General features: G+C 35.6%; 1 protein-coding gene across 2 annotated transcripts in view; it reads left to right on the top strand.

Annotated features, from left to right (window-relative positions):
• csmd1a (CUB and Sushi multiple domains 1a) overlaps nt 1–20606 on the top strand; it is a 304313-nt gene that overhangs the window by 67787 nt on the left and 215920 nt on the right. For both annotated transcript variants that reach the window (XM_060871844.1, XM_060871843.1), the window contains exon 2: nt 13666–13882. In XM_060871844.1, the coding sequence (XP_060727827.1) occupies nt 13666–13882 (217 nt within the window). The remainder of the gene's footprint in view (nt 1–13665; nt 13883–20606) is intronic.

The raw sequence follows: 20606 nt of genomic DNA, 5'->3' as shown, positions 1-20606 counted from the left end.
GTCTTGTGCAGCAATGCAGACTGGTGCTTAAAACAGTCGAAGACAAATGTCATGGATTTTTGATCTGGACTTCTTTTTGAATTTGGTTTCAAGTAACACGAGGTAGATTAAGGTTTAATCACTCCCACTATTAAAGGCTCTGCCTTTTTGCAGAGTCATTTCATTCAGGGTTTTAGCTGTGACTGCTAACCTTGTCTTGAACTTGCACTGCCGATTTTTCTTTTTTTTTTTTTTTTTTTGATAAATAATTAAATCTTTCACTTGACATGTTAATGTAACATTGCAATTAGAATTTAGGTGTTGACCTTCAGACATTTCATGATTAACATACGATGAGGTTGCCTACAGCAGGCCTCAAACCACCGACCTGCTAAACTAGAAGTGAACACTCCAGCAGCTGATTTAAAGGCAGGGCTGCCTGTGGGCTAGATCGCAATGCTGCTCTCATCTTTCTCCAAGAGTGAGTCCTTCTCCACATCAGCGAAACGTACTTGGCTCCGCTACACTAACATCATCTAAATGCCAGTTTGCTGCGAGTGTTGAAGAAGAGGTCAAAGGCAGGGTTGATGTGGTGGAACTTAATGCACTCGTCACCGGAGAGACACAGAGTGACATTTACTTCACTTGTGAGCTTTCTGACATATTTTTTGGTCATGTCGTTTACATCAGTGATTATCATGGGTCTCCAATAACCTTATTTGCATTCAACTAGCTTTACATGTGGTGGTCCGTTAATGTAATAACCTAAATGTATGTGAAATTTTTCGATGTATATGCCATTTTTTTTCCTTCTGTGAAATAAACAGTAGAAATAACATTTAAATTAATCTGTGGTTTTAAGTTATTAGTTCCTAGTACAGGGACTGCTCATGTCATGGTCATCTAATGATCTCATTATAATTATTAATTATTATTAATTCTCATAATTATCTCATGATAATGATTAAGTACCATTGTAATGGCTTCAAAAACCACTTAGTAAATAAGTAATAATAAAGGTCAAATCCGGTCCATTTGTGTTAAAATGAGGCACATGGAATTCTAAGTGAAACAACTATAAACAATGGTCAAAGACACACTCGTCTCTGTGATTTATGCTAAGGTGCAAATCCTCTGCCAACCTGAGGGAAATTGTACCCAAATTCCAATTAATACTAAAGACTTGGGTAATACTAATGTATTTATGATAAACGCAGTGAATTTATATTGAAAGGTAATTCTTATGGCTTTAATCGACAGCACTACAAGTGTTACCATAATAACAATGCAAGTCTGTACTGTATAAAAAAAAGATTAAAATAAACTGAAAGTGCCGCAGTTTCAACTCAACCTTCAACTCATTACGAAATGTATATAATATTTCCTTGGTGAATTAACGTATGATGATTGCTAGTATAAATGCTCGCAGGATGCTTCAGTATGAACAAGTCAAGTAATGCACAGAATTTGAGCTGTATGTAGGCCACAGGTTTTTGATTTTGATCCCAGGTCTACAGTTTAAAGTACAGATTACAGATCCATCAAAAAAAATAAATAAATAAACAATTTGAGTGTGTTTTATAGTGCTCATTGCTTATACAAACCCATGATGGTAATTAAACACCTGTGTGTGATGCTCAAGGGACTGATGTGGTAGTCTGACTGAACCCAAAAATAGGATAATGTTGATATTAAATGAAAAATCACCAGAACACCAGGCTTTCAATGCAGAGTGCCATTTGCTTGGCATTAAATATAGCCAAAAACATTTATTTTCCTATTTTTCAAATAAAAATGTCTAGTTGTTTCATTTAAAGCTGAGATTTCAAATCGTAGATTTACCATCTAGTTAAAGACTAGGAAGTGTTAATAATGTGAAATTCACAAATCTATGTCAAATTCAAACACACCATATAAACATAAGGAACGCATGTTTCTACACTTGTATTCATTTATTCACATTTCAAAACGTGTTTTCCACACAACTCACTGCTTTAAGGTGACTTAAGTTTCAAGTTCAAGTTATTATTTATTTATTTTTATAAATTAATTCATTTATATATTTTTTGTGCACTATGTGGTTTTTGTCTCTGACTAGGAAATTGGGCTAAAAATCTGAGTGTAAACCTGGCTTTAGTTAATCAACGCTTGAGACTGCTCAAGCCGCAACACTGTTAAAGCCAGCAAAATCCACTAGCTTTACTGCACAAATGAGAACATACCAACTGCTTTCTTTTTTTGATGGCCTTGTTCACAGCATTTTAGGAAACATTGTTCTGAAGGACCTCTTATTTAAATTGATCCCACCCGGCTGATCAGGGCCAGTATTCTTAAAGATTCTAAGAATAAACGGAGAGCTCCTAATTTAGCTTAAATATTTCTAACTATTTCTAACTTTTTGACGTTATTAGCCCTTATACGTTACTTTATGGATAACCTTTCTAGGATCTTCTGTTTGAAAGAAATTCCCAAGATTTTGTGAATGAGCCCTGGAATGTGCACTACCTTCATAAAAATTTGCAAGCTCTTCTAAAATGTTTATTGCCTAAATACAGCTCTATGCAGTGCTTAAGCAATAAATCATCCCTGTCATATCTCTTACTTATTTTATATACATATTTAAGCCTATTAGTTGCTTCATTTGATTTGAAGCTAGATGATAAGGTAAGTCAATTAATTACCCAGGGACACTTCAGTATTAACGACTTAGTATCATATATTAAGATCTGTCCGAGCCACTGTTTTTCCTTAACAATAAAACCGAGTTTGAATTTCCATCTGGGAACTCGGGGAGATAGCAATGATGTGGATTTCACCATCAACACCCCCTCCACCCTCAAACCTTCAAATTATTCCCTAGAGATCCTGTCCAAAATGACAATCATCATCAGAGAGCAGTTCCCAGCCTGCTATCATCAGTGCTGCACAATTAATCACAAGCACAGTACAATTACTCACAGATCTCTACAGTATACCTTGATTCATTACCGCTAGTTATGCTGTGAAATATGATGACATTCCTGAGGTTAATGTATTTTTATCTCAGGACGGGCAGGTAGTTTTGAGCACTAAGCTATAACTGGGATTGGGTGTGCTAATTTATTCACAATCACTCGTGGTAATTGTTGACACTCGTCTCGCTGTAGGTTTGCATATATTTAGAAAATGATTTTTAAAGGAGGAAAAAATGAAGGATGAATTGATATTGAAATGGTCCCCTGTCTTTGTGGTCATCTCAGGTTTTTGGTGACCAGCATCACAAATGACATTTGTCCTTTTGCAATTATTTATGAGGCTGTCAATCAAGAAATAAGGTTGTTTATATTATAATGAGAGAGTAATATGTTTTCCTTATTTCCATAATAGTTTAGCAGGCATATATATTGTATTGTAGATGTAATTCATTCCTTGCAAAAGCAAGAGTGTTTCTCTCTCCTTGTTTTTGCTGTTAGTGTTCCATAAAAAAGGAAGCTCACAAAGAAATGCAGAATTATTCTTGAGAAAGTATTCATATTTGCTTATGCTGCTTTGGCAAAACCATAACCATATAGAATCATTTTAGATATTCCTGTGACATTAAAGTCGGATTTGTTTGCTCCGCATGAGCGGTGCTTTCATCCTTCTTCTTCTTCTTCTTCTTCTTCTTCTTCTTCTTCTTCTTCTTCTTCTTCTTCTTCTTCTTCTTCTTCTTCTTCTTCTTCTTCTTCTTCTTCTTCTTCTTCTTCTTCTTCTTCTTCTTCTTCTTCTTCTTCTTCTTCTTCTTCTTCTTCTTCTTCTTCTTCTAGCATTTTCTGCTTTCTTTAATTATTTTTTTTAAAAATATATATATTTTCTCAATCGTATGCATGGTGACTTCTCCTCGATTGCAGCCCATGAGCCTCTGTTTCAAACCTATCTCATTCAGAGTTTATTTCAAACCCAGTCCAATCCAGACTTACTTGGCCTCTTGTCACCGAGGCTTGGTCTTATCTGGACGTGTGGCCCGCTCATATCGCCTGCCGATGTGAGATGAGCACACTTTAATGAAGGTGTATTAATCAGTACATGCTCTGTCTGTCTACCTCTGCATACTTCTAGGAATGGATCCCTGTATTAACTCCTTTTACATCCGTTTTTTAATCTACATACCTTCCGGTTCCACTCCTGTGAGCCCAAGGTGCTGCTTTTCACCACAAATTCAATGCATATTGAAGCAGGACTCATACATCTATCTCTTCTGTCTACCTACTCTGTAAAAATACCTCAGTGCTGAAAGAAGTGGAATAAAGCACATATGTGTCCAGCTGGGCTTAAATAAGCAGTATAGGTGTTCATTTGTCATTCGTCGGACACTTTAAAGACGCATCAACTACGGATTTTTTTGCGTTTGAGAGAAGATATCAAGCATTAATGCAATGCCTTTCAGACTCAGCAGGATAAATTGGAGTGCACTGGTATCTGGCTGGGCTTCTTAGAATGTTGTAGGTGTTAATTTGACACTTGCTGGACATAAATGAGGTCATCACTGGAGATTCTACTTTCCCTGTGTGAAAATAGCATTTATGCTTCCAGGTTTTTTAAATGAAAAATGATGGGCTGAGCCATAAGAAAATATAATATCTATATTGTGATACATTACCTCAGAGTACGCTGTTGTGATGTATGTTTTCTGTATTTTTGTAATTATTATTCATTTAATTGCAAACTGGCTAGAAGCAGCTTGCTGTGGTGTTAGAATTTGATTTTCTTCATTAAAAAATGTTCTCCTTTTTTAGTGTTAAATATTAAATAATAAGTATAATTGCTATACAGAATGTAAAAGACTATTGTCATTAAATAGTTAGTTTTAAATGCAACATGTAGCTTGTAAATGCCTTTGCGTATTGTTAGTTCTCTGACCGAGGTGAGTAACAAAATAAGGTACACTGCAGTGGATTTATTGTATCCCAGAAATTATGAAATGTCGACAACAAACAACAGATTCTTACTCTAATTTTTACAGATACTTTTAATAACATTTGATACCAGTATACATAAATCATCTTGCAGAATAGGTGATGGTGCACAAACTAGGAGCATGTGAACTGAATTAATGAGAGCTCATTGATTATCAATGATCTTTTAAAATGAAAACCTTATTTAATGATCATCATAGTAGTAGTTGTTATTTCTATTCAGGCTTTCTGTTGTAAGAGATGCACAGACCACTGAAAAGACACTGGCTGTTGATATCCGGTATGCAGTATCTTTATGGAGAATGAGAGAATTACCATAAGGTAGTCGACCTGTCAGCTGACTTGGCTGTAGTTTAATCAGAAACATGCTGGAATCATTTCGTTGGAAGGAAGCCTCCAGTTTGATCCTCAGCCTGTGTTTTGAAAGCTAGATTGAATTATTCTTTAAAAAAAAAAAGTTTGCCGACAGCTGTTCAAATTAATAACTACTCTTCAGATTTTTTTTTTTTAATTATAGACCAAGACAAAATAGTGATAAATATTTGTTCATCTTTTTTCTTTTTTTTTTTATTTCTTTGTTTGTTTGTTGTTTTTTTCAATTCTATATCGGGTCAGGATTGTGTGCATCATCAAACTTTTTGCACAGATATAAAACCCCACAAATCTGTTGGTACTGGGGTGTTATTATTGACCGTTATCATCGAGTTATCAAAAGAAAATGAGGTTTAACGTTAATCCTCGTGCTAGTTGTGTGTTACCGGAATGCTAAGTATGCAATCCTGCACCTGTGTATGACTCATTACTTACAATGGCTGATTTTGAAGCTATCTAAATGCAATCTATCTATCTAAATGCATTTTTTGCCTATGGAACAGAAACCAGGTTGCTCAGAATCTGTCAAGATAAACACAAGAAGGCATAGAAGGTGGAAAGAATGAAGGGGGGGCAGTTGCTGGGAATAATGACTGTGTTCATAGCATGCTTATTGAGCTGCAGTACTCTGAAGACCAAACACTAGCCTACACAGTTGGGAAATTGTTTACTTAGCCTGTCTAAATCACACAGGAATGCGACTTGGCTGACATGAAATGAAACCATTTAGTCATATCCATATCAGGTCGACTATCTTGTATATATTTTGCAGGGTGTTAATACAATTGTTGTGGCCCAGTGTAAGAGCCAATTACACTTTTGTTTGGCGGAACAGCTCTCACAATGACACACTAGCTAATCATGGCGGAGAACATCATCGAACTAAGCTGGAACTCAGCCTCAGCTGTGTTCTAGATGTTGGCCATAAATCCTAACAAAGCAACCATCGTCGCTCTGTTATGATTGGAATGGGAACTGGGAGAGGAAATTATGGCGAAATAATACAATCCATCTCTCTGCCTAGCTATGAAAGCCTATGGCTTTTTTTGTTTATGTCAATCATGCATTATTTAGCATTGCCTTAAACCTCAGCTGCTGTGGAAAAACAGCACACACTTCTGATTGCACTAGTGCCAGTTTAGGCTCCAGATTTATATAAAAGTTAACAGCTGGCCATTCTAATGTCTTGATGAAGAATTATTTTTTAAATTTAGTTTTAATCCAGTCATGTGAGTTTAGTCATAGTTTGCCCGTTTTTATAGCAGACTAAATAGGCCATAAACCAACATAATTTTTTTTAAGAAACAAAAAACATTTATTTAATTATAAATAAAAGTTCATTTAATGGCTTAAAAAAATCTAAAAAGAAAACAGCACTAAAACTGCACTTTAGGTTGTTAATTTTGTCAGTGAATTTAATGTCAGAATAAAATGTATAAAACTTTAAGACAAACTGCATTGATTAAAAAAATAGCACAAACGATGTTATGTGAGACAGTGCATCAAAGGTAATTTAACAAATCAATATTGACTACAGCATTTGCAATGGAGAGTATGTGTAATATATTGAATAATATATTTTTTCGGTTGAGTGTCTCATTTTCCAAAATAGCAAAGGATAATTTCATGCATTAGTTTTTTTCTTTTTATATCTCTTTTACTTTGTAATTATACATTGCCAAATGTAAATTATAGCTGTTAAGTTTCAAGATATCATGTTGGTTGAAAACAGAAATTAATATAATAACTAATATTAAGAAACTAATTAACATGCATTAATCTTTAAATAATAATAATAAAAAAAGCAGGTCTATGAATGTCTTGCGTGTAGATTTTGGCAAATAGAGCTATGTTTACTGGCTGCATTCTCAGTTCCACCCACTACACAAGCTCTGCACAGTGGATGTGTGGATTTAAAAAATATAGAAATAATCTGTAACTGTGTGATAACAATATGTAACGTGAAGAACAATGTAATTAATTTAATTACATTGTAGATTCTCACAATATGTGGTGTAAAATATTAACACAATGTAAACAGATGGAAGAAAGACCTTGAAAACTTGAGACGTGAAAACTATAAAAAATACTTTATAGTAGGTTATATTTATAATGCAAAAATGTTTTTTTTTATTTTAAATACAAGGTGTATACTGATTCATCATGATGCTGATGATGATGCTATTTGTCTAAACTGCCTCAGTATTATAGTGGCAGAATTTTAAACATTTTTATATGAGAGACAGAAGCACATATTTAGTTTATCTTTTGGTCGCGTTGAGCAGAGAAAGTTATTTACTAACGTTACGTACTTACTTTCATATTTAATTTAGTTGCTTTCTTGCTGTGGTTACTTTATTACTTTTGTGCACACTTACTTCAGTTAATTACTTGTTTCCTTTCATACTTTACTTAGTACTTAATCTTAGTTACTTTCCTTATTACCTTATCTTATTTAGTTATAGAACATATCTTCTTATTTACTTACTTTACAGTCCTATTTACTTTGGTTACATACTAATTACCTTGGTAAAATTATTTATATGAACTTCACGCCTATAAACGTGTTTTACTTTTTTGCTTAAACCTATTTATTTAAATTCAGTCTTATTATGGAGTAGGAGTAAGATTGCACCAATAAATTATTTCCTTATTTTACAGAAGGTAAAATAAACAACAACAAATAAACACATACTTAAGTGAATGTGCTGATCATTTAGAAATATTGAGTAAATAGGCTCGGCAGTTTCACAACTTCCTCACATTCTAACGCTTCCTTTCCCTCTACCTGTGCACTTTAATATACATACGTACATAGTGCTGAAAGGCAGACAATATTTATTCAGAGGCATTTTTATTTTCTCTGTGCCCTGGGAACCTTGGATGAATCAGCAAAAGGACGATGGTATCGCTGCGTAAAGGGAAAGCCTTGTGTTTGTCTGGGAAGTGACATCGCCTGAGATATGTGTGTCGGATTCTTTCTCAAGGATACAGAGGTGACCCGAGGTGGCATCAAGAAATCCTCTGGAGTTTTTTTTTTTTTTTTTTTTTTTTTGTCGTCCATGGAGCTTGTAGACTGTTTTGGGCACATTCATTTATTTTTTTCCCCAACTTTCACACTGCATACATTTTATACCAATGAAATTCACTTTGAACTTTAATTATATCTATATGGATTATTTATTTATTTATTTTTACTTTTTCTGTAGATATTTGATATCACACACATTTATTGCTGGTTGGCCAGGTTATATCCCAGTTGATATCTGCGGGATGATTTTTCGAGGTGTGAATTGGTATGTGGAATGCGCAGACATCATTTCAGTGAAAATGAGATCTAAACAACAGCTGCATTCAGATTCTCTGTGGAAATGGCTTTTTTCTCCTTTTTGGCTTTTTGCTATTGATCCCCATTTGTTTTTAATTTGCTTCTAATGTATGTGCAGATCTCTGTGAGAATTCTCTAATTGAAAGCTCCCTTTTTCATACATGTTAATTACATAGTAACACATATGTTAATTAAAAGAAACAAGATTCCAAAGGCAATATTTTCCCAGCACATTTATGAAAATCATGCAGGCAGAGAAGATATAAATGGATATTTTGGTATACTTGGTATTTGTAGTGCTTCTCTTTTTGTATAAAGCAGCTGGATTAATTAAAGCATTTTTTTATAGAAATGCTCAAACTGATCTGTTCTCATGGATGGTTGTAATATAATTTGACTTGAAGTAGGGAATGCAGTGCTTTTTAGCTGATTACATTTGTAGTGGAAATTGTAGTAATTAGTCATTAGACACCTTGATGGGTTTCTTCAGCCATGTTTACAGGAGCACTGTTTACTGCCGTAAGCCTTCATACCCCAGCGGGACCGACTTCCAGTCACAGCACATTGAATATTGAGAGAAAACAAATCCCTAGTTGATTCAGTAGCCTTTACCACTTTTATGTGTATGGTTTGGGGATTTTGCTCATTAATTATTGGTCGTGTGTAATAAAAGCTTACACGAACACGATTGAGTTAGGGGAGAAAAACATGCTTTACAATAAAAATGTTTCTGAGCTGCCGCGAGTCTACAGAACCAAACAGTCAGTGCTGTGTCGTGTCGGAATTGGCCGCAAATTAGTATGCATACATCATCATGACCCAGCTAATCAGGAGAGAGAGAAAGTGTGAGAGTGTAAACAAAACCAAACAAGGAGGTGAGGGTTTGTTTTCATACTATAAGATCACCTTTGATTCAAGAGAGAGAGTATTTTAGATTTTTAATCGTTGAACAGAGCAAATTCCCTCATTAGGTGGGAACCTAGTGCTTTATAGTCAAAGACTGTCAGCCAATGTTGAGAAATTTGCAATGTTCCCCAGTTAATAATTTGTTATGGTAGATGATGGTTCATGATAATTAGCTAGTGACTTACTAGGGCATTGGTGATTTTTTTCACCATTTTTTTTTTTTTTTATTTCCAGAAAGTTTGTGTTTCAAACTTGATAATAATGGTCTATTTATCGTTTGGAGAGGGTTTGCTAACATTCCAATGCAATGGTTAATGCCAAAGTAAATGCTACATTATACACTCTGACCAAATATCCCAAAGTATCTGAATAATACTAATGATTCTTGGATCATTAGCTTTTTTGTTTTTTAATCTACGGGTGATATTTTTTGGACAGATTTTGGATTTTGAGTTAGATTTATTTTCCAAAATATAAACAAGTGATCATTGCTTGAAAAAGTCTTATCCCTACCTCTAATATCAACCAGATTTTTAAATAAATAAAACAAAATGAAGCGCATTTCCTATTTATACCTGCAGTTGTATTTTTTAAAATATGTCTGTAGTAGGTTACACCCATGTGTGTGTTTGTGCATGTGCATGAGTGTTTGTTCATTTTTGTGTTGTTTATATAGGTCTGTTCCCAAGTGTCATTTGTTTATCAGCTCAGCTTCCCTGTTATTCAGTTCAGCTTAAATTGCTGTATCTTGGAACCGAGGTTTTCAGTGTGAGTGGTGTGGACCCGCTGCCCTGCACAGTTTGATGTTTCCTTGCCCTCAGCACACCTGACCCAACTCATGAAGGGTTTATTATTCAGTGATGAGCTGGATCAGATGTTCACACATTGGAACCAAGGTTTTGACACGATTCGTCACGCAGTGCACTGCGGTACATTCTAGGGCCGAATATTTCATCTGTCTTCTCGGCCCCCTCAAAATACAAAGTGCTAAACTGATGACTGTTTCCACCACAGAACACAGAAAGCAGCTGCCCTCATCAACCTCTGTACCCGTAGCTGACCATTTTAAAGTGCTGACTGATTATGTATCAAATCAGGCAAAAGGGAGACAATTATTTAAGTTTTAGCTGAAAGCTGTTCCATCAAATGACGCTTTTACATCTCATTGTGGCCGTGCTCCGAGGCCACGGCTGATGGATTGGTACACGGTGGGAAGGTGAGAAACACAGAGGCCTGATTGATGGAGAAGTGAAAGGACAGAAAGAATGACAGGTTCTCGACCCTATATAGAAAATGCATGATTTAATCTCCTTACTAAATTTATTTTTATATAACGGAATAGTCAGGCCATTGGTCCAGAGTTTTTAGAGGAAAATGTTATGTTTGGACTTATGCAGTAACTTTGGTGTTGAAAGCCTGTAGAATGTGTTCATTTCTTACCTTTGTTTATTAAAGTTTATAAATAGGTACATGTTTAACTGCAACGTTCTTGTTATCCTCCTTCAGAATATGATGAAACTGTTGCTATACCAAAAATGATGATACTGGGTTGTACAGTTAGCATGCTTAAAATATAATATTGTATTGTATAATATAATAGTAATATAACTGTCTTTAATAGAGTACATTTAAACAAATCTGGACGATTAAAGTTTGGAAAATTATCACCTGGTTTTAGCTTCTACTCTTGCTTCAGATTTATGTACATGAGTGGAACCTGATGTGGTTTTCTGCTACTGCTGTTGTCCATCTGCCTCATGCTTTTCTTGTAGTTAAGAGTGGTTACTGTAGCTCAGGGGCGGTTCTAGGATTTCATCTTTACGGGGTTTTAGCCCTCATTGAGATTTTTAAACAAGAATTATATTTATATATAGAGAGTTTTATATTATATGACTACATAGTAAGCCAAAAGTTGTGGTATTATTTAAAATGGCAAAAGTGGACACCAAAATTTTATGCATGATGTAATGATGCCAGTCTTGAATCAAATAAGTTCATGTATGTGTGCATTCTCTACGAACAGTGTGTCCAATGAATGCAGTCATTTAATAAAAAATATTCACAAGACAAAGACCAAATCAATAAATGTTGTTTTTATTTAGTATTGAATGGATTGTTTGCATTAATATTTTGTTTGTGCTATCAACTCTGGTAATAAGAATAGTGAAATTTCACTGCTTTTGGTTGCCGTCTTTGCGGTTTTCGCCGACGTTATAGATAAACGCCTCCAGCTCTGACTGACTCTGTGCTTCTCCGTTCAAATAAATCAGACAGCTGATGATGCACTTTTGAAAGACTACAACGCACACGCGTAAAAGCAAAGTAAAAAATAGCTCTTGGATCAAACATAAATAGTTTTCTTTCCCAACGACAACATGTCCTGCATTTTAACGTAATTTTTATTGTTTATTTATGAAAGTAAAAATTATACTTTTAGTTTTAGGGTGGCTGAGATTACAGACAGGGGGGCTAGCGCCACCCTAAAAAAGGTCTAGAACCGCCCCTGCTGTAGCTGTCCTGCCCCTTCTCCTCTTCTGATCTCTCTCAACATGGTGTTAACATTGTACTATTCACTCGATGTTTTTTGTTTTTGGCGCCATTTTGTGTAAACACTATGAAAATCACAGAAGATCAGCAGGTCCTGAAATACTCAAATGAACATATCTGGCTCCAGCATTTATGGCACGGTCAAAGTAACCTAGATTCCCTCATTTCTGATGTTTGATGTGTGGATTCATTTTAATTTGACCTACAGTATATCAACATGATGCTATGCATTGTCTGGCTTCTGTAATTGGATAAGTAAATAAGCAGATAACTGCTGATAATCATGCCGACATAGGTCGATTACTACAATTTCCCTAAGCTGGATAAATGTGTTTCAAGGCCACAATAGTTGTAGTTATTCATCTTTGATTATGAACTGTGCACTCAAGTTGAAATCACTGACAGCATTTACATACAAACACACTCCCTGTATCTTTAGTTAGTGGTGTTTAGCTGATGTTTGAATGATTTAGCCTTATTCAGGAAATAAAAAGTGAGAGGTTGAAAGGACAATGGTATAATCTCCTTTCATCAAGGCTTATACACCTCTTTAATGAAGCCAAATGCATCACTGATGATGCGACTGCAACATGCCGTGTGGCACAACTGTTAGGCTTGTTATTATTGCGTACTCTCCTGGTGCTAGAGATAAGCTCCCTTATGATAGAGGAGAAATCTGTGGGCAGTGTAAGATAAAACACACACAGACACACAAATGCCACAGGAGACAGGGTGTGGGAGATATGCCAATGTTTTGGTTGCCTTAAGTGCCCGAGTTGCATTTATTCACAAACCATGTGCGTGTGACCTTCAAGTTTGAGTCCCTTTTATGATTTAGTCTTGTTCATGATGAAAGTAAAAATGACAGGGTATAAATCCTGTATAAGATTAGAAAAAAATGAACCTTTTCACCTTTTGTACATCATTATTCACTTATTGAAGGCTTGGAACTGGCCTCAAATATCTCGAATTATATTTTAGATGAAAACCAGGACTGTATCAAAAGTGTATCTTGAATGAGCCTTGGGACAGAGAGTGTATTATTGTATCACAGTTTTTAGTCTACTTTGTGTCCAGGTACATTACTTTAATTTTAGGGTTTTGTTCTGTAGTGCAATTGACAAAACAAAGAAAATAACTTTTTGTTTATTTATTTTTTTATACGTTTTGTATTATTCAAACAAGAAATTTAGTTTTTATAAACATTATTTAAAGAAAAGTTTAATTTTTTTTCTCTCATAAAATGAACATCGTAATGTGTGTTTTTACTTGTTTGTTCATTATAACATAAACACCACATACTGTTCTTGTATCTTGTTATTCGAAGGCAGGATTCTAGCTGTAAACAAACAAACCAATGATTTAATAATCCATAAAAACTTTAAAATATAATATGTTAGAAATACAATATGGATACCTATTTGATGGATCATTGTATTAATTTGTTTTGGGCTGGACTTCCAGCTTTAGGGCTTTATTGTGATTAGCTGAATGGTACTGTAATTGCCAGCTTGGGAAGTCATGCATTAACAGCTAAATTTCTGTCATCTCATTGCTGAAAGATGTAGTCTAACCACAGTTCTCTGTTTCTGTCCTCAGGTCAGTCATGTGGCGGTTTGGTGCAAGGCCTGAATGGAACTATAGAGAGCCCTGGTTTTCCTCACGGTTACCCAAACTATGCCAACTGCACATGGATCATAGTGACAGGAGAAAGGAACCGAATTCAGCTCTCTTTCCACACCTTCGCTCTGGAGGAGGACTTTGACATCGTGTCCATTTACGATGGACAGCCACAGCCAGGGAACTTAAAGATGAGGTAGGAGGTCCTGTCTATCCCAATTGGCTAGCTCACATCTGATTGTTTTTTTTTTTATCATAGGTTGCTAGGGTCATAGTTAACAACACACAGAATAATCTTAAGATGTCCCAGTTTTACTTTACCAAGTTAAGGGTCTTGGGTCGGTATGTCACCATGTTTGCACATGAACACCCCTCACTTGTACGAGCTGCTTCATTTATTATTAGCTCTGTCCATTCTTAAGTAGGCCTTTATTTAAATCTAAATGACAGCAGACAGGTTTCATACCAAGAGCAAAAAAATCCCCTTGCACCATATCTTACTAGCAATTAACTAATTCGACAAAATAGATACAAATACAGACCTGAATACCGAGCACATTGTTCCAGTGGTCATAATGGATATTAGTTTGTTTACATATTTGGAACCACTTGAATTTGAAACCATAACTGTAGCTGAAATTAATAATAACTGGAGAGATGTGGCTAAGCTTGAGGGTATAGTTAAGGCTATAGTTCATTCATTCATTCATTCATCTACTACCGCTTATCCGAACTACCTCGGGTACCAAGGCAGGATACACCCTGGACGGAGTGCCAACCCATCGCAGGGCACACACACTCCCATTCACTCACGCAATCTAAGGCTATAGTGGTATGGCTAAATTAAAAAATAACAAACAAACAAACAAAAAAAATACTTTGGGTTTAAATTTCAATACAGGTATTTGGAGTACTAAACAGATGGATAGAGGAATTGTCTTGTATTCCTAGTTCGGATGTTCTGTTTAAAGTTTCCGAAGTTCCTTTTAAAACTTTTGAAGAAAGCCTGTATGTCAGTATTATGGGAAACCATTTTCTGGAAGCTTGCCGTGTTTAATGGAGACTGCCTGGACTTGTGGTGAAAATGAAGTGTCTAGAATTAGATGCCAAATGCTTTCAAGTATCAGACGATTAAACACCAAGTTTTGGGTAAAAGCAGGCCTGAGGATGGTTTTGAACTGTGCAGTTGCTTCAGGGTTGGGGATACTGAACCCGAAATGCTTAAGGACCCAGCAGCCTGTTTTAAGTGTGGGTAGCTGGTGACTGAATCTTTTGTGTGAGTTGAATCAACAAAACTATTACTTCTAAGTAGCACTTAGGCTGCTGGTGATGTAGCTATGATGTACGTTTGCTCTATCATAGCGGAGCTTAAAATGCATGGCCCAGAGGCTTTAAAAGCATTTCTTCCTGCAGATTAACTGCAATTAGTGTTAAGACTGATATGGTTTAATGCTTCTCTTTTTCTCCACCTGTGTTGGATGCTGAATATCTTAGAGATTAAAAACACTTGTTCTGTAGGGACATTATAAGAAACAGCAGCATTTAAATGTTCCATGTAAAAGCAAAACTGATCTCATGTGCTGTTTAAAACATTTCATATATATATATATATATATATATATATATATATATATATATATATATATATATATATACAGACAGTACACACACACTAATGGCGTTTAGGAAAATGGTTGTTAAACAATGAAAAATAACCTCTTTCTCTGGGTTTAGTGGCCAGAAAAAGACTGGAAGTGATTGTGGTGCTTAAGGGTCTTTTTTTTTTTTTTTTAATCCAAGATGCTATGCACTGGACATCATGTGGCTTTAAGGATGCAATAAGGCATAAGCCAAGTGAAATAAAATCACAACCTAGTGCTTATAACACATTGATTTTTTTCTTCTTTAAAACTGTCTGTGTGTTTGATTTTCTTTCAGCGTTTATGTGCCATGGTGTACAAATATCTTACCTCATTGGCAATTTCAAATCAAACTTAATCCATGTCTTAAGGCTCTGCAGGACCTGCTAAACTACAGGGATTGTTGAACTGATCAGAAGGGATACATCTATCCAAATTTCGTATCTACGAGAAAATTGCTCATCCATATTTAGCAGCGATTTGATGTCAAATTATTGCTTCATAATTCTTAACTCATGGAAATGTAGATGGAAGGAGAAAAGTTAAAATCTGATTTAAAATTCTCATTTTGATTTAGTGATTAGAAATAAATGCTTCTTTTCCCAAGAAACATCATGGAACATATTAGCTAAGGCTTACTTTCAACACCTTTATTTCTCATTTCTCAGCTATTGGTTAATACAATTATACTCTCTGGCTGAATGTTAATGGACATCTGACCTTAACACCCATATGTGGATCTTTTGATGAACACATGGCATGCCAATGTTGGAGTGGAAGAACTTGAGTGTCCTGTACAGAGCCCTGACCTCAACTCCACTGAACACTTTTTAGATGACCCAGAACACAGACTGCACCCCAGACCTCCTCATATGACATCAGTGCACCATTAATGTTCTTGTGGCTGAAGGTGAAAATCCTAACCCTAATTCTTGTGGAAGGCCTGGAAGCGGGTTTTAATAAGAGCAGAGCATGGGCTAAATCTGGAACGTGATGTTCTATAAGCACTAATGGGTGTGATACTCAAGTGTCTGCCAAGAAGTGTACAAAAAAATTAAATATAAACTGTCTTGATGAATATAAAATATATAGCAACAGACACAGTAGATTACAATGATGCAGAGATATTAGGTTTTATTAATTACTTCTGTCACATCTGTTAAAAGTTTGGCTGGTAATTCTAGATTCTACAATGACAAACCAAAGAGGTCAAGAGGAATAACTATGTAACTTGTACAGATCATTGTGGCACATTTAAAGCAAGTTATCCAAGTGGGAAATAATTTTTTGTTCCATTGTTAATATCAAGGAATAATTTCAGTCCATTTAACAATGTACACACATGGACAAAATTGTTGGTACCCTTCGGTCAATGAAAGAAAAACTCTCAATTGTCACAGAAAAAACTTTAATCTGACAAAAGTTATAATAAATAAAAATTCTATGAATGTTAACCAATGAAAGTCAGACATTGCTTCAACGGAATTATTTAAAAAAATAAACTCATGGAACAGGCCTGAACAAAAATGATGGTACCCCTAACAATATTTTGTTGCACAACCTTTTGAGGCAATCACTGCAATCAGACAATTCCTGTAACTGTCAATGAGACTTCTGCACCTCTCAGCAGGTATTTTGGCCCACTCCTCATGAGCAAACTGCTCCAGTTGTTTCCGGTTTGAAGGGTGTCTTTTCCAGACGGCATGTTTCAGCTCGTTCCAAATATGTTTTGGGTCATTGTCCTGCGACTGAGACCAAGCTTTCTGACACTGGCCAGCACATTTCTCTCTAGAATCCCTTGATAGTCTTCAGATTTCATTGTACCCTGCACAAATTCAAGACACCCTATGCAGCAAAGCAGCCCCAGAACATAACAAAGCCTCCTCCATGTTTCACAGTAGGGACAGTGTTCTTTTCTTGATATGCTTCATTTTTCCGTCTGTGAACATAGAGCTGATGTGCCTTGGCAAAAAGTTCAATTTTTGTCTCATCTGTCCATAGGACATTCTCCCAGAAGCTTTGTGGCTTGTCAACATGTAGTTTGGCATATTCCAGGCTAGCTTTTTTATGATTTGTTTTCAACAGTGGTGTCCTCCTTGGTCGTCTCCCATGTAGTCCACTTTGGCTCAAACAACGACGTACGGTGCGATCTGACACTGATGTTCCTTGAGCATGAAGTTCACCTTGGATCTCTTTAGAAGTCTTTCTGGGCTCTTTTGTTACCATTCGGATTATCCGTCTCTTTGATTTGTCATCATTTTTCCTCCTGCGGCCACGTCCAGGGAGGTTGGCTACAGTCCCATGGATCTTAAATTTCTGAATAATATGTGCAACTGTAGTCACAGGAACATCTAGCTGCTTGGAGATGGTCTTATAGCCTTTACCTTTATCATGCTTGTCTATAATTTTCTCTCTAATCTCCTGAGACAACTCTTTCCTTCGCTTCCTCTGGTCCATGTTGAGTGTGGTACACACCATGTCACCAGATAACACAGTGACTACCTGGAGCCCTATATATAGGCCCACTGACTGATTACAAGATTGTAGACACCTGTGATGCTAATTAGTAGACACACCTTGATTTAACATGTCCCTTTGGTCAATGGGGTCAGAATTGTTTCTGAATAAATATACTATGATCCACAAGTAAATATAAAGAGTTTCACAAATATTTTTTAAATCAACAAATGCACAATAAGCAAACCGTAAATATGTTACAAATTTCACAAAAAGAAATGAAATTCACAAATAAATAAAATGGGATTTGCAAATAAAAAAAAATTATAAATATATATTTAATTGTATTTATTTGTGAATGGCTTCCTGCTCATTTGTGAATCGCGTTCTGTGCATTTGTGGATTTGAAACATTTCTAACGTCAAGACGTGCACAAGAATCCACAAATAGGTGGACTCCGCCCACCGTCTACTCCAGCCAATCGGACAACGGTCTCGTGGCACTGACCAATCGTGGCACGGTCTACCTCCAACCAATCACGTTCTGATTTACTCGCAATCGCATGACTCGAAATCATGACATTATCTACTGTAAGTGAAATGCTAAAAGTAAAAATAAAAAGCCCAGAAACCGAGATGAACCTTTTCAGACAAATATTGTAAACTCCTGATAGAGTAACATGCATGCTATCCTTACTAATCGGTCAAGTGCAGGTCATTTAGAAACAGAAGTTTCATGTGAAATAGCATTCAGTGTCAACTCACTGTACACCTGTAAACATTGCTCACATTTTGCTGATTGAAAATGTACTGTGTGACTTTATTAAAGTAAAAGCTAAAGCAGGATGCATTATGCTTACAATAACTCTTAGGTTTCATCATTCAAGATATCATAATTCCTCTATACAGCTTGTATGCATTAGAATAAAATGTCATTTCTTCACGACCATAATGCTTTATACAACGTAGAACGATGGCACACAGGGCTAAGTCATGTACGTGCAAGTGAAAGCATCAGTATGAGAAAAATGCAAAGTAAAAAAAATCATGAGACTGTAAATACATGTGAAAGGGCACACAAAATAGAACAAGAGAATCGTACTGGATGAAAAAACGAGTGCAAACTAGACACTGCATTGAACAACCTCCAGAGCGAGTAAATCAGAACGTGATTGGTTGGAGGTAGACCGTGCCACGATTGGTCAGCGCCACGAGACCGTTGTCCGAGTGGCTGGAGTAGACGGTGGGCGGAGTCCACCTATTTGTGGATTCTTGTGCACGTCTTGACGTTAGAAATGTTTCAAATACACAAATGCACAGAACGCAATCCACAAATGCGTGCAGTGATTCACAAATGCACAGAACGCGATTCACGAATGAGCAGGAAGCCATTCACAAATAAATACAATTAAATATATATTTATAATTTTTTTTTTATTTGCAAATCCCATTTTATTTATTTGTGAATTTCATTTCTTTTTGTGAAATTTGTAACATATATTTACGGTTTGCTTATTGTGCATTTGTTGATTTAAAAAATATTTGTGAAACTTTTTATATTTATTTGTGGATCATAGTATATTTATTCAGAATAACGAAACAATTCTGACCCCATATTGGTCACATTATTTTCAGTCTTTTCTAGGGGTACCATCATTTTTGTCTAGGCCTGTTCCATGAGTTTATTTTTTTAAATAATTCCGTTGAAGCATGGTTGAAAAGCAATGTCTGACTTTCATTAGTTAACATTCATAAAATTTTTATTTATTATTACTTTTGTCAGATTAAAGTTTTTTCTGTGACCATTGTGAGTTTTTCTTTCATTGACCGAAGTGTACCAACAATTTTGTCGACGTGTGTATTTAGATTAAGTAGGTTCATGGTCACAGAGTACAAAGTTAAATAAGTCATGAGTCTTTTTTATTTCCTGGAAACAGCACAAAGGTTTGTCATTTTATATATTTCTAGAACTGTGGATCATAGTCAGGATGCAGGTGGAGATGGTGTGTGTGTTGTAGAATAAATCTGTGAACATCTATGAGTATTTCTCTCTGTTGTCTACAAATAGCACAAGCACCGATTGGAGACATTCCACAAGTGTTGTTGTTTGAGGACATAATGTACCCAAGGCTGCCTTTAGAACTGACAATACCCAGGTTTGTGACCAAAGAACGCGAAGCTACAAGGATGAGAGATTGAAGGTTATTCTGTTGTACTGCTCTGTGCCATAAAGGTGTAGCGTGACTTAGGTGTAAAGAGTAAACATCATGATCATTGGGAAGAAGAAAAAAAAACAGTGGTGCTGCCCTCAGTGACACGAAGCACGATTTCTAATGTGTGAATGTAAGGAGATGCAGTATAGATCAGATTAGTGATTTTGAATACAGAATGTAAATGAACCACTTCATCTTCACAGATTTTGTTACTAAAATTATTATTGCTGATTTGTCAGTTTACAGGCTTCATTCTGACAGTTTAATCGGGGTGAAAGAACTTTTCTGCGGAAAACAGAAATGTTCTATAATGAAATGCAAATAGTGCAAATATCATTAAATATTGTCAAGCAAATTAAGTCAACATTTCTTTATTTTTCCTAAGATGATTATACTTTCTCTCTCCCTCTGTTTTGTGAGAATATATGAGCAAAACATAACACATATGTGCAATTTATATAATGTAAAATTTCATCATACAGTAATTACTTTTAGGCCAATTTTCTTAGAGCTTCTTAAATGAGAAAATTTAGTTACTGCCTTGGTTTATTATTGCAAGACAGTAATATGTAGTTTTGAAATATTGATGGTAGTTTATGAATTGATTGCTG

This window comes from Tachysurus vachellii, chromosome 6 (assembly GCF_030014155.1).
Source record: "Tachysurus vachellii isolate PV-2020 chromosome 6, HZAU_Pvac_v1, whole genome shotgun sequence".
NCBI lineage: Eukaryota > Metazoa > Chordata > Actinopteri > Siluriformes > Bagridae > Tachysurus > Tachysurus vachellii.
Note: the sequence above shows the minus strand (reverse complement) of the source record. Positions and strands in the feature narration are given on the sequence as shown.